Source organism: Nicotiana sylvestris, chromosome 1 (assembly GCF_000393655.2).
Source record: "Nicotiana sylvestris chromosome 1, ASM39365v2, whole genome shotgun sequence".
In the NCBI taxonomy this organism is placed as follows: domain Eukaryota; kingdom Viridiplantae; phylum Streptophyta; class Magnoliopsida; order Solanales; family Solanaceae; genus Nicotiana; species Nicotiana sylvestris.
Genome location: NC_091057.1, coordinates 82839296 through 82854263, shown reverse-complemented (window position 1 = coordinate 82854263; position 14968 = coordinate 82839296). Strand labels below are relative to the sequence as shown.

Sequence of the window (14968 nt, the reverse complement as noted above, 5' to 3'; positions counted from 1 at the left end):
TAGGTTTCGGACTCAGCAATTTTGTAGATGAGATGAGTCAGCATATAGTGAAAAATAAGAAGATACATAAAAGAAAGACGATTTTTTGGTAAGATTAAGTAGACGTTTTTGGACATGAATTTCAATATTTTTTTTCAAATTTGGAATTTCACTAAAATTTGAATTGAAGATGAAGTTATGCTTGATTATAAATTTTGTAACATATTCGAATGTCTTTTTTTTCAAAATCATGAAACATAATTTATACCCTACAATTTATAAAAAATATCAAAATCACCCCAATTTGATTATTCTACTTGAAACAAATAATCATACATGCTCTCAAATGTTCTAATTCAGTTTTACTACAGAAGATGCAGAATCTATATCACATGTTCTAATTCTACTAACGCATTCTACTTGCGTTTTGTGTTTATGACTTTATGGAAGGGAAGGTGGGTAGTTGTTGGTTACCTAGGTTAATAACTTATGTGGTCTTTTTATAAATTTTAAAGATATATGGCAGAATTTGTAAACTAAAAAATAGCAACCTTCCAATTTTCAATTGAAAAACTAGTTCTCACTAGTTTTTCAAATTTGAAAATACATTTTTAAGTGAGCTTAATTAAGATTTTGATAACCAAACACTGTTTTGAAAAAAAAAAAAATTTCTTATGTCCAAACGGGCTCTAAGTAGGCTTTTGGACATAAAAATTGTAATTTTAAAAAAGTAGTATTTAAAGTTAACTTAAAAAATGGTATTTGAAATTTGAAATTATATTTGGACGTGCATTTCATTTTAAAAAATATTATAGTTCTGTGAGGAAAAACAAAAAATTCTGATTTTTTTTAAAAAGTGATCAAAACCGCTTTTTGGTTTTTGAAAAACTCATTTTCGAAAAAAATTTCCAAAAACTTGTAACATTTAATGGAAAAACACAATAAAAAAAATCGAGAAAAAATAATCAAATGTTTTTATCTGATGTGAAGTTGTAATACGAGTAACTAATTTTCAACACAAATTTCTCTAAAAGATAACTAATAATTACCTCGAATCTAAGTTTGAGTGTTTGTTTTATTTCTTATGAAAATATGACAAAAGTTTAAATCGACGAAATGAACTAACATAGTTTGAATTATATAAATTAAAAAATCGCTATAATAGTTTCGGACTGTACCACTAATTTATAATTATATGTATTAATGTATATCGAGTTTTGGTGTGTAACAGCTATTTCTTATTTCCAAGTTTTGGTAAACAAAATAATGTGTATATTCTAATCTACATAGCTAAATAGCTTTCCAATTCAATGCATCTCCCATTTGCTCCTAGTTTCTATTTTCATATTTAATCGAATAAGAGCAGGCAAAAATAGTCAGGAACTTCAATCACACTAATAAATGAAAACTAGCACCAGTAGCTATAGCCTGATGCTAATAATTTCTAAGAAAGTGATACCAATACAATCCAGTGGTCTTTGGAAACAGAAGCTATCCACTAGTATGTGTCTCCATCTAGCTAGTATCAATTTCTGACACTATTATAAGCTCTCAATCTATTCCATCTCAATCAATCATAAGTCAACTTGCAAAACCCAAATTGTATATATATGGTTCTGATCGTTGCAGATTTTGTGGATAATGGCAAATTATAGCTGGCTATGTCTTCGGATTTGGACAGTTTAATGTGTAAGCCGATTGAAACTTGACAATATGGAAATTTGTTGTAATATATTAATGAAATGATATTAGATTCATTCGACAGAGCACAGTGTACAAGGTATTTACTACTTCCTCCGTTTCAGTTTACGTATTTTCTTTTTGGTCCGTTCCAAAAAGAATGATCCCTTTCTAAATTTGAAAATAATTTACCTTAAATTTATAATTCTACCCTTAATGAGAAGCTTTTATAACCACACAAATACTCTGAGCCCTTTTTTAACTTGTTTAGGAATACAAATTTTAAAAAATTTCATTTTTTCTTAAATCCGTGCCCAATCAAACAAGTTCACATAAATTGAAACAGAGGGAGTACAACATATAATATTGATGACAAATTCAGAGAGGGGATGTTGGTGATAATGACTCTCATTAATAAGAGAGTATGTTATTTACTCGTGATGAATCTTTACTCTCCCAAAATCATCAGTTGGGGAGTAATAAATTTTATTCCCTCCGTTCCAATTTATGTGAACCTGTTTGATTGGTCACGAAGTTTAAGAAAAAAATGAAGACTTTAAATTTGTGGTCCTAAACAAGTCCAAATTGGGCCCAGAGTATTTGTATGGTTATAAAAGCTTCTCATTAAGGGTAGAGTTGTAAGTTTAAGCTAAATTGTTACCAAATTTAGAAAGGGTTCATTTTTTTTTGGAACAGACCAAAAAGAAAATATGTTCACATCAACTGGAACAGAGAAAGTAACAAACATGGCCACTACGCTATCCTCACCAGCGTGGATGACGATAATATCCGCGGGTGGATGGAGCGATTTGTCATCATCGTCACAAGGGACATCATCTCGGCCACAACTCTGCCTTTTCCCTAGTCGAGGAATCATTTTCGTAGGTTTTTGATTCGTTATCTTCCTTTGTGAAAAGATCGTTTTCCGTTATTGTTGATCTCTCAATTTCTTTTGTTTTAGCTACCCGGTGGACACCACCATAGGTTCAAGGCATGGACCAATGGGTTCAGAAGATTCTGAAAATTACAACACCACAATCTCGCCAATGGAAGAAAATGTCCTCCAAATATGGGTAGAGGCAATAGACCATGGTAAACCGTATCCCTCTTCCTTTTACCTTTATATGAAAGTAGATAACTTTACTAAGTTCATCTTTTGCTTGGTTCAGTGCTTCCATAGGGCTCCGTCACCTGCCCCGAGGTCGACATTTTAACTGGCCCTAAGGAGGCCAGGAGGGTTCTACAAAGTGCCCTTGCTCGAAGCAGTTCCCACGAATCTATTTCTGGTGAAGGTGCTTCCTCTCAGAGTCCTCGGCTAGAGAACAAGCAACAAAAAAGGCGACGTTCTTTTTCGGCCGGGACTCAAAATAAGAAAACAGAAATAGAAACCACTAAACCGGCCACAGTGGTTGCTGTAGAAGATGGAAAAGCCAGTGATGAAGTGGCTCCCCTCCAAAGAAGAAAAATAACTTCATCAGATCAACCGAAGGCTCAGCCGGGAGAGCTATTAGACCCGACCGAAGAAGATATCTAAGCACTTTGGGGCGAGATGGAGATAGTAGAGGATGTTGATTCTCGCTTCTCGATCCCCCGTTGTTATTTCTGGTCTAAGGGGTTCGGACCTCAGGCTTCTTCTGCCTTTAAATACTAAGCAACCAATAATCAGTGCTACCCCTGCCGCAACTATTTCTCAGCCTTCATGCTAACAATTTCACGCTCCTCTATACTAGCTATGCCCTCGCTACCGGTGCCCACTACGGCTTCTCCACTAACAACAGACGTTCGAGAGAGGTGTTACGCCCTGCAATATTACATCAATATTATGTCCCGTAGTATTATATTACGATGATGTTACGCTTTGCATTATTAAATTATGACGATGTTGCACCTTGTAGTATTGTATATTGAATTTGTCGTAAGGTAATTGACACTAGTCCAAGGAAAAAGATTATTTGGAGATTATAAGGATTATGCTATTTTAAACAAATGATGAGTAAATTCGTGAAGGTCAGAGGAAAAGCAAGTCAAAGAAAATAAATTTTTTGTCCAAGTTTGGCTTATTGGGATAAAATACGGGCCGAACATTAATACCCGATATTTATGGACTAGTGTCATACAATGTACTACATGACCATGATGGTAATGTGTACACGGTATGTTAAAAACGAGTAATATTTTAAGTAAGTTTAGGTAATTTTTAATTATGCGAGTAATTAATTAATTACCGGTAATAGGACATTACCTAAATAATTGGGAATATATTGGATAAGTATTAAAAAGCATGAGATGGAAGCACCTCCTTTTAATTTAAAATAACTCATAAGTCATTACTAATAGGTGGCGTGATTTAGAGATATGGGAACATGAGTCACCTTATTCTTTTAAGGAAAGAGATTCTTTTTAAGATCCTTATAATTCAATTAGAATCCAAATAACCAACGTTATTCAGGAACTATACAATTCAAGCTTACATAGAAACCTTACAATCCAAGAAACTTTACAATTCAAGCCCAACATTAGTTCATTTCCCAAATAGCAACGTTGTTGCTAAGTGCTTAAGGAAAATTCTCGGTCAAGATTTTCTTTGCATAGTAACGTCATTGCTTCGAGCTTTTCGTACGACTTATTTTGTGTTTTGTCGCAATTGACGTGTGTTAGAAGGATTGTCAAGAGAATCGGATAAGGTATGTTAAGGCTATCCCTTCTTTCTTTTTGACATGATCTATATGACACAAGCGAAATGAGCAAATGCACAACTTTCATAAATTACTCTATTTGTAGAAATGCTAGAGATGTGTATATTCTTATTCTCCCATAAGTCTTATTATTCTATTGTTTGTTCATGGGTCTCAAAAAATGTGTAAGTTGATAAAGTCTATTTCATGATATTAATTAGAGGCAAAATGGTCTTATGACACTCCGAAAGATTTTATTGACATACTTATCATGCATTGTATTCATTTACACTAACTCATGACCAGATGGTGTTATATATGCATATATATGTAAATATATGTATATGGGATACAGGAAAATGTTACGGCGTTGTATACGCATCACCACCTGATCAACTGGTATACGTTGATGATTTGTCCACAGTGGCTGAAATGATATGATGGGATGCACTCAAAGAGCTTGATGATGTTATGAACACATATACCCATGCATGGTATGACATTTATACGCATAAGTATGGCATTATAAAAAATGAAATGATTCACAAAGCTAAGAAAACGTACATGTCGAGTCTTTTACTCCATATTTCTCTCATGTCTATTATTTACTGATATTCATTCCTTACATACTCGGTACATTATTTGTACTAACGCCCATTTTGCCTGGGGACGTTGCGTTTCATGTTCGTAGGTCCTGATAGACAGGTCGAGAGCCCTCCAAGTAGGTTATTAGCTCAGCGGAAGATGTTGGTGTACTCCATTTACTTCAGAGTTGCTGGTTTGGTTAATATGATTTAAACATGTATTGTTTGGTATGGCGGGACTCTGTCCCGACCTTTATGATAATTACGTATTCTTAGAGTCTTATAGACAGATGTCATGTGCGTAAAAGACTGTATGGCCTTGTCGGCCTATATTAAGTGTACGAGTGATTAATTTTGTCTTATATGCCCGTATCTCTTATGTATAAGTTAGTATTACATGTTTTATTCCACTTATCTCACGGTAGCCTTCCGGCTCAGTTATCTATGATAGTACGATATGAAAGAATACGTTATGTTGATACTCGGTTGAGTAAGGTACCGAATGCCCGTTGCACCCATCGGTTTGGATCGTGACAAGAGGAATGCTTCTTCTCCCCCGTCTCCCGTCCACGGGAATTTGGGGCACAACTTCTTACCCACTTCCCAGAGGGAGGAGGAGTGCTACTCTTTTATTTTTGTAGGAGTGCCATCTGATATCCAGGCCGGTGGAGCTGGCCAACTACATGAAGCCGCTGGCTTCAAAAAAAGATAAGAAGAAAATATGCTCCCTTTTGGAGAGTTTTTGTTAAATAATGCAATGCATATAATGCGGCAATAGTACTGTACTTGCTTTGCTATCGTGAGATAAGTATGTGAGAATGAATTCCGAGGGGAAGTTTCAAGGAAAATGACACAGCTAATGTTAAGAACTTCACGTATGCTGTTGTGGAAATGTGACTGGTAGAAATAATGAGACTACGAGTTAGCACAAGTACATTCTTAAGGATGAAGCGAAAATAGGAAGGCATTTCCTAATGAGTCCTTCTAAGCTAACTCCACTAGTAGTCCTTGAAGTTGAGAGATACTTATTACAAGATAAAATGTAACACCTTACCAATAAGTTGATAAGTTCAGCTGCTGCCAACTACCAATTCTAGAAGCCCACCATTGTTGAAGCCACCAACCCATTCTAGAAGCCACCATTGTTGAAGCCTCCATTGTTGAATGAAGAATTCAACCACCAACCACCTTCTTTAAGGCTATAAATAGAGCCTTATGTTTTACACAGAAACATCAATCCAGAGAGATTGAAATACAATCCAGGAAGAGATTGTGAGAACAAAAAGAGAGTTTGGTGAGGTTTTTTGTAGAGAGAAATTCTTGGTGTAAATTCTCTATAATTCTATTCTTGTGAAATAGAGTTGTTTTTCCTCCCAAATAATCTTCATATTGATCCGAGAATCACAACAAGTGGTATCAGAGCCTTCGATTCTGTGTTCATCGAGAAATATCGGAACACTGAAAATTTCAACCCGGATTTACGTTTTTCGAAAACGTGATCTTCGGTGTGTTTTGATCATTTCATTAGATTCCTTGCGTCGATACGAATTCAACGCAATTTTCCGGAGGCCAAACAAAGCTAAAACGAAGAAGTTATGGCAATTTTTTTTCTTCTGCCCAAGGAAGAAAATGATGAATAGTAACTGCCCAGTCAGCGCCACATCAGCATCCAGTCAGCGCCATATCATCATCCAGTCAGAGCCACGTCAGCATCCAGTCATCATAAAATTTTTAGAAATTTATGAAATAACCCCTGAAATTACTGAAATTATAAATCTGCCCCACAAGTTCAGTATATTTTTTATTTAACCCCAAAAGTTTGGTGTAAATTTTGAAAATTTTCTGGAGGCCCTATTTTGACCCAAGAAGAGTCAATCCTACCATTTTTCACCATTCCGGACGTGTTGGTGAGTTCCGTTTGGTGAGATTCTGCTCCAAAATTTTGACCAAGCCATTTTAAAGACATAATGGAAGAGTCATCATCATCTGGAGCTATGATAAAGCTTACTGCCACAAATTACACATTGTGGAGACCTCGGATGGAAGATCTCCTCAGTTGTAAAGATTTGTTTGATCCCATAGAAGCAAAGGGTAGGAACCCCGATTCCACCAAAGAAGCAGAGTGGAAGAAATTAAACAGAAAAACTATCGGTCAAATTCGACAATGGATTGACGATAGCGTTTTTCATCATGTTGCACAAGAGACAGATGCGTATGCCCTCTGGGTGAAGTTAGAAGGGATGTATCAAGCCAAGACCGCTAGGAATAAAGCCTTGTTGATGAGGCGTTTGGTAAATTTGAAGTTAAAGCACGGAACTTCAGTTGCCGAGCATACCAGTGAGTTTTAGAGCTTGATAAATCAATTATCGTCTGTTGACATGCCGCTCGGGGATGAGATTCAAGCCCTACTACTTCTTTGTTCTCTTCCTGATAGTTGGGAGACGCTGGTAGTCTCTCTCAGTAATTCAGCTCCTAGTGGAAATCTGACCATGTCTATGGTTAAAGATGCCTTATTTAATGAAGAAGCCAGAAGAAAGGACATCGATCATGGTGAGTCGCATGCCCTTATTACAGAAAGAGGGAGACAACAAGAAAGAAGTCAAGATAAGAGGAGAGGCAGAAGCAAGAGTAGGGGAAAATCCACGGATGGTAGGAAGTCATCATATGCGTGCTACCACTGTGGAATAAAGGGCCATTTAAAGAAGAACTGCAGAAAATTGCATAAGGAGAAGGAGCAGTTGAAGCAAAAGGATGGAGATGCATTAGTCACTACCCACGGAGAGGTAGCCATTTGTTCCATCCAAGAAGAGGCATGCCTTCACGTCTCAAGTCAAGAAGAAAACGAATGGGTGGTAGATACTGCAGCATCATACCATGCCACATCCCGAAAAGATTTCTTCACAACATACAAAGCAGGAGACTTTGGAGTAGTGAAGATGGGGAACACTTCTTCCTGTGAGATAGTTGGAATTGGTGATATCAAAATACAAACAAATATCGGGAGTACAATGATATTGAAGGATGTCCGTCATGTGCCAGAACTTCGTCTAAACCTAATATCAGGTATAGCTCTTGACAAACAGGGCTATGAAAGTTATTTCGGAAAAGGCACATGGAAATTGCTGAAAGGGGTTATGATTCTTGCTCGAGGACATATTTGTGGCAACTTATATAAAACTCATGTGAAGGTATGTTCAGATAGCCTCAATGTTATGGAAAAAGAGGCGTCTCAAAACCTGTGGCACCAGAGACTCGGTAACATGAGTGAAAAGGGGATATCAATTCTAACGAAAAAGCAGCTTATCAGAATGGACAAGAATGCTGCTTTAGACCCTTGTAATCATTGCTTATTCGGAAAGCAACATAGAGTCTCTTTTACATTTTCTTCAACCAGAAAATCAGAGTTACTCAGTCTGGTACACTCTGATATTTGTGGTCCCATGGAGGAGAAGTCACTTGGCGGCAATAGGTATTTTCTGACTTTCATTGATGATGCTTCTCGAAAGGTGTGGGTGTACTTCTTAAAGACAAAGGACCAGGCTTTTGATTATTTCAAGATATTTCATGCCATGGTAGAGCGTGAAACGGGAAAGAAATTAAAATGCCTTCGCTCAGATAATGGAGGCGAGTATACTTCCAAGGAGTTCGATTCCTATTGCAAGAGACAAGGGATTCGACATGAAAAGACGGTCCCACGCACCCCACAACACAATGGAGTAGCCGAGAGAATGAACCGGACAATTATGGAAAGAGTCAGAAGTATGATCAGTATGGCAAAGCTGCCTAAGCCATTCTGGGGAGAAGCTGTTCGCGCCGCTTGCTACCTAATCAACCGGTCACCATCAGCCCCGTTGAATTTTGAGGTTCCAGAGAAAATATGGTCGGGTAAGAATCCCTCATATTCTCACTTAAGGGTATTCGGTTGTTTAGCACATGCACATGTATCCAAGGAGCTCAGGAAGAAGCTTGATGGTAGAACTATACCATGTATCTTCATAGGCTATGGAGATGAAGAATTTGGGTATAGATTATGGGATCCAATACAGAAGACGGTGATCAGAAGTAGGGATGTTGTATTTCACGAAAACCAGATAATTGAAGACATTGAAAAGCCCACAATATCTTATGAAAGAGGTTCCAGTGCCCAAAAAGTTGGTCCAGATCCACTACCATTGCAGTTTGACACAAATAGCATGAGGGAGCATGAAGCAGTACCAGAAGCAGAACAGGAGGATGTTTGGCAGGGGAGGCACAAACCCCTCAGGAAACTACAGAACCATCACAGGGGAACGATGATGGTACACATCTTGAAGCTAATAATCAACAACCTCGTCGATCTGAACGAGGTCAGATTCCATCAACTCGATACCCAGAAACCGAGTATATTCTACTTTCTGAAGATGGAGAACCAGAGAGTTTCCATGAAGCTATATCTCATACGGATAAAGAAAAATGGCTGCAAGCAATGACCGAAGAGATGAACTCTTTACAGAAAAACAACACTTATGAGATTGTGAAACTTCCACAAGGAAAGAAGGTACTGAAGAGTAAATGGGTATTCAAGCTGAAGAAAGATGGCAGCGGAAAGGTGGTGAAGCACAAAGCCCGGTTAGTAGTCAAAGGATTCCTACAGAAAAAGGGAATTGACTTTGATGAAATATTTTCACCAGTTGTAAAATTGACTTCAATCCGCATCATCCTTGGATTGGTAGCCAGTTTGAATTTGGAGCTTGAACAAATGGATGTCAAGACAACATTTCTTCATGGTGATCTAAATGAAGAAATCTATATGGAGCAGCCGGAAGGTTTTGAGGTTTCAGGAAAAGAAAACCTCGTCTATAAGCTTACGAAAAGTTTATATGGCCTAAAGCAAGCACCGAGGCAGTGGTACAAAAGGTTTGACTCATTTATGGTAAGTCAAGGATATAAAAGGACTGCTGCAGATCAGTGTGTTTACATTCAGAGATTTTCGGATGGCAATTTTGTTGTACTTCTACTTTATGTAGACGACATGTTGATCGTCGGACAAGATGCAACAAAAATTAGACAGTTGAAGAAAGAACTCTCTAAGTCCTTTGAAATGAAAGACTTAGGTCCAGCTCAACATATTTTGGGATTGCAGATAACTCGAGATAGGAGAAACAAGAAGTTATGGCTATCTCAAGAAAATTACATTGAACGGGTGATCAAACGGTTCAATATGAGTAATGCCAAACCGGTAGGTGTCCCTTTGGCAAATCACTTCAAGTTGAGCAAGAGTTTGTGCCCCTCATCCAAGAAAGAGATTGAGGAGATGTCTACAATTCCATATTCTTCAGCAGTTGGAAGCCTGATGTATGCCATGGTTTGCACGAGGCCAGATATCGCACATGCGGTAGGTGTGGTAAGTCGTTTTCTTTCTAACCCTGGAAAGAAACATTGGGAGGCAGTTAAATGGATTTTCAGGTATCTTAAAGGTACTTCAAAATCAAGTCTGTGCTTTGGGGGAGCTGATCCAGTCTTGGAAGGCTATACAGATTCAGATATGGCCGGAGATCCTGATGGAAGAAAATCAACCTCAGGATATGTTTATACTTTTGCAGGGGGAGCTGTGTCATGGCAGTCAAGATTGCAGAAGTGTGTTGCACTATCCACAACTGAAGCAGAGTATATTGCTGTAGCGGAAGCTGGAAAAGAAATGTTGTGGCTAAAGCGGTTTCTCCAAGAACTAGGGATAAATCAAACAGAGTATAAGATACATTGTGATAGTCAAAGTGCAATTGATTTAAGCAAAAACTCAATGTATCATTCTCGGACAAAGCACATCGACATTCGCTATCACTGGATACGCGAGGTGATGAATCAACAACTGTTGAAACTAGTGAAGATCCATACGAAGGAGAATCCAGCAGACATGTTAACAAAGGTGGTCACTCAAGAAAAGTTAGAGCTGTGCAGAGACATAGTTGGAATAACTTTCAAATAGTAGCTGCGTTGGAATGCAGCTGAAGGGGGAGAATTGATAAGTTCAGCTGCTGCCAACTACCAATTCTAGAAGCCCACCATTGTTGAAGCCACCAACCCATTCTAGAAGCCACCATTGTTGAAGCCTCCATTGTTGAATGAAGAATTCAACCACCAACCACCTTCTTTAAGGCTATAAATAGAGCCTTATGTTTTACACAGAAACATCAATCCAGAGAGATTGAAATACAATCCAGGAAGAGATTGTGAGAACAAAAAGAGAGTTTGGTAAGGTTTTTTGTAGAGAGAAATTCTTGGTGTAAATTCTCTATAATTCTATTCTTGTGAAATAGAGTTGTTTTTCCTCCCAAATAATCTTCATATTGATCCGAGAATCACAACATAAGTACCATAGGAGAATACCATACTGTACATGTGGAGTTTTGCAGTTATCATTGGATATTAATTATAAGTCCCACATTTAAATAGTTCTCAATTATCCAGGTGCAAATAAAACTTCATTGGATTTTTGGGGGAATAACAAAGTCAGTCAAGCAAAGTTAGGTGAGTTATAATGTCAAATATGTCATTTTGGCCCAGATAATGACCAACACCGATATTCGAGGATGAATATCATATATGGGGAAATAATGTACTGCCCTAGAAATTTTTTGCTAAGCATTACATTTCTGTTCAGGCTCTATGTTGGACGTACATGTGTTCGAAAAGTTTTAAAGGTTTATAATACCTAAATCCTATGTTGGAAATCTAATACAAGTGATTAGAAGAGGGAAAATGTGGTACAAAATAAATTAAAATTGATTAAGAGATGAAAATAATTTTAATCGGACATGCCCTAACTTTAAATGATCAATTCTCCCAATGTATAATTTATAATAGGCGAAATCTAGGTGATTTAGCTATTGTTTATACTTCCGCTTGATTATATTCCAATGACATATTATGGTTAATTGATGAAAAATAGACTTTAATTGTGATATGTATACATTGCAGGACGAGAAGCCTGTATGATGATTTCAAGAGGATATTGGAATGATTTATGAGCAAGAACAACCCCTCGGAGTTGAGTGCGCGCAAGGACGAGATGAAAAAATGGACGAAATCAAGCTCCAGGTGCGCGAAGAAATGCGCGAAGGCGCGCAAGAAAGGCCGAGGCAGAATCATGCGCGAAGAAACGCGCGAAGTTATGCGCGAGCTCGCACGTGTCCGGTCCGGAAAAACGTTATTTAGGGGTAAAATTGGAAATCTGGAGAGAAACTCACTTAACCTATATAAAGTCAAGCTCGCCCAAGGTTAAATCATCAAGGGTTTCATAGTTTAGTGCAAGAAATAGATAGGCAAGAGGCAAGGAGGAGTTTTGACCATCAAGTTCTTCTTTTCTTCTCTTGTTTTTGCTATTTTGTGATGAAATTGAACTTATTTGGGATGAACACTAGTATGAGTGGCTAAGACCCATTGTTCTGGGGTCATGGGTAAAACATGAATGTTGTTGTTTGGAGTTTAATTTGACAAAGTGAGTTTATCATATTGGGGTTTTTTTTATTTAATTCTGCGTTCAATTATTTTGTTGAGTAGCTAACAATGAACTACTATCTACGAATCTTTAGTTGAACTCGAAAGTGGGAACTTTAGATTGCATATAGAATTAAATAGAGCAAGTTCTTGAACCCGGGTCTCGGGGAACAGATTCGCAATTGAGATAGACATATACTCAATTGTCTTGCTTGGTTGAAATATAGTAATTGTAAATGCGTTCTTGTTAATCTTAATTCATAGACATATAGGCATTGAGTTGACTTGAATAGGTGTGAACACCTAATTTTTGCACTATTTTAACACCTCCTAAAGTTATTAGTGTTTTGTTATTTTAACTATTTTTCTCAATTTTTGTGACTTTAATTGCATATTTCCTATCATAAAATACTAAAAAAAATAGTTCTTTCTTCATTTGTGCATTTTAAGAATTAACTAGTTGTTCAGTTGGTGAATTAATCTAGTTAATTGATCATTAGAATAAGTTATTTAATTAATTTATTTGTGTAAAATTAGTTTAATAAGTAGGATTAAAGAAGAAATTTGGCCAAATTTGAAAGAAAAAGTGTCCAAGAGTGCAAGATAAAGGGCTGCCATTGAAAGGGTCTGAAATTACGTAATTTTGCCTCAAAACTACGTCGTTTCACTAAATGAAACAAGATCAAATCATACCCATCCATTCCATCTTGATCCAATGGATCTCATTCACTCTTGACTTAGGTATTTAAAACCTCAAATATCTGAAAATTGTCCTTATTTTCACTCATAATTCGTTTCTCCTTCTTCTCTCTTCATTCTCTCTACGTCGCACCAGCTCCGCCCATCGCCGCCGGCCGGAAATCGCCGCCGCCGCCGGACCACCTCCAAACACCTCTAAATTCACACCATGTAATCTCCACAACTTCCTCTTTCCGTATCTCCAAACCAAATCCTTCAAAAATTCCTCAAACTCCTTGAATCTTAGATCTAGGAAACTTTTCGTCACTTTTTTGCCCAAATTCTTGAAGCTCCAACCACTACCGCACCACAATACCTACATCAATGGATAGAGTTCCCCAATACCTAGCTATTGATTCCAATTTTACCGTGAAAATCCGGCGACCAAAATCCGGCCAAATTCCGGCGACCTCGCCGAACACCCTCTTTGGGCATACCACCATTTTTTCGGCCACTTGAATTATAAAATGGTAAAAATCTTATTCTTTTGTGGCTGTTTTTTCTATTTTATTTTTGTCTATTATTAATTATAGTTTTTGAAGTTTGAAATGTTAAATTTTCTATTTTTTGCACTTGTTGAAGTAGTAAAATAGTTTTGTGTTGATAAAAGGGAGGTAGTGAAAAATACTTAAGAGTATATGGTACTTGTTTGATTGTTTATTTACTACTTCAAGACTCTTTGAGTACAACACTCAAAAGTCAAATTGTTTGGTAAGAAAATGTAGACCTTTGGACAGTGTTTGAATAAAAGTCTGTCTTTGAATAGTGGAGAGCAGATTTTGTTTGAAATACTTGACAAGATTTGAACCAGAAAGTCTGACATTTTGAATTCAAGAGCAAATTTTGTAGAAAAATCTGTCAAAAAGATTGATTTTTAATTTTTTTGAAATAGCTGATTGTTTTGATATAAAAGGAGGACACTCCATCTTACTGAGGGAGCTCTATACACACAAAAAAGGAAGAAAAAAATCAGTAGCTATAATATCTCTTAGTAACTTTTGTGAGTTGATTCTTAAGTGAAAAACTTGTTTAAGGAAAATAGAGTAGTCTTGAAAGATTTTTTTGAAGTTACATAATTGTACTGTTTTGCTGGGGTATTTCTAGTTTATTTTCTTGGGTTTGAATCTGCCAGTTGTCACTGTCTTTTGCTGTTGTTGCTGCCCGTTTAATTGTTTTGCTGTTGATTTTGGAAAGAGCTGACTCTGCTGTATTTGTTCTTCTTTCTGCTGTTCAGGTAATTTTCGGACCATGTAAACTCATAAAATCGAGTTGGAATGAAAGATAATGACGCTGGGAAATATTAGTAGCTTCATCCTTCTATTGTAATTCATTTTTATATGCTCTTGAATGTTTGATGATGTTATAACGATATGTTAGTTAATTAAATTGTGTTAAGCATCTTTAATTATTTTTATTTTTGCAAAGCATTAGATATAATTCCATTGGCATTTGGTTGTCTGAAAGGAGCATATATATTAAAATTTGAACTCTTGTAGCCATGTTTGTCCCTTTGTTGTCACCAAGCTAGTTTATTATTATTATTATTATTATTATTATTATTATTATTATTATTATTATTATTATTATATTTTAGAGTCCCAATAATCTTTTTTTTATCTCTTAAAAAATACTTATTTAGTAAGGGAGTTAAGTTGTAGATTAGAAAGACAATCTGTAAACTTATTTTTGTAAATAGTTGGTTACGGATTCCAAATAGCAAGATAGAGCCAAATCTGTAACATAACTTTAAAAGGCTATATCTGCAGATTTAAAGTCCAAAAGCATATGGGCCTTTGAATTTTGTCTTGGACATGAGCCCATTTGACTCCATCAACC

The 14968-nt window shown here is 36.7% G+C and overlaps 1 protein-coding gene and 1 long non-coding RNA gene across 2 annotated transcripts; both read left to right on the top strand.

Moving 5' to 3' along the window:
* Positions 1-6885: 6885 nt before the first annotated feature.
* LOC138871971 (uncharacterized) lies at positions 6886-7266 on the top strand. Its single transcript, XM_070149901.1, has one exon. The coding sequence runs from the start codon at positions 6886-6888 to the stop codon at positions 7264-7266; it is 381 nt and encodes a 126-aa protein (XP_070006002.1).
* A 5934-nt stretch (positions 7267-13200) lies between these two features.
* On the top strand, positions 13201-14518 carry LOC104232785 (uncharacterized). The gene is made up of 2 exons (XR_712427.2): positions 13201-13602; positions 14367-14518. It is a non-coding gene; the product is annotated as an uncharacterized lncRNA (long non-coding RNA).
* Positions 14519-14968: the final 450 nt, after the last annotated feature.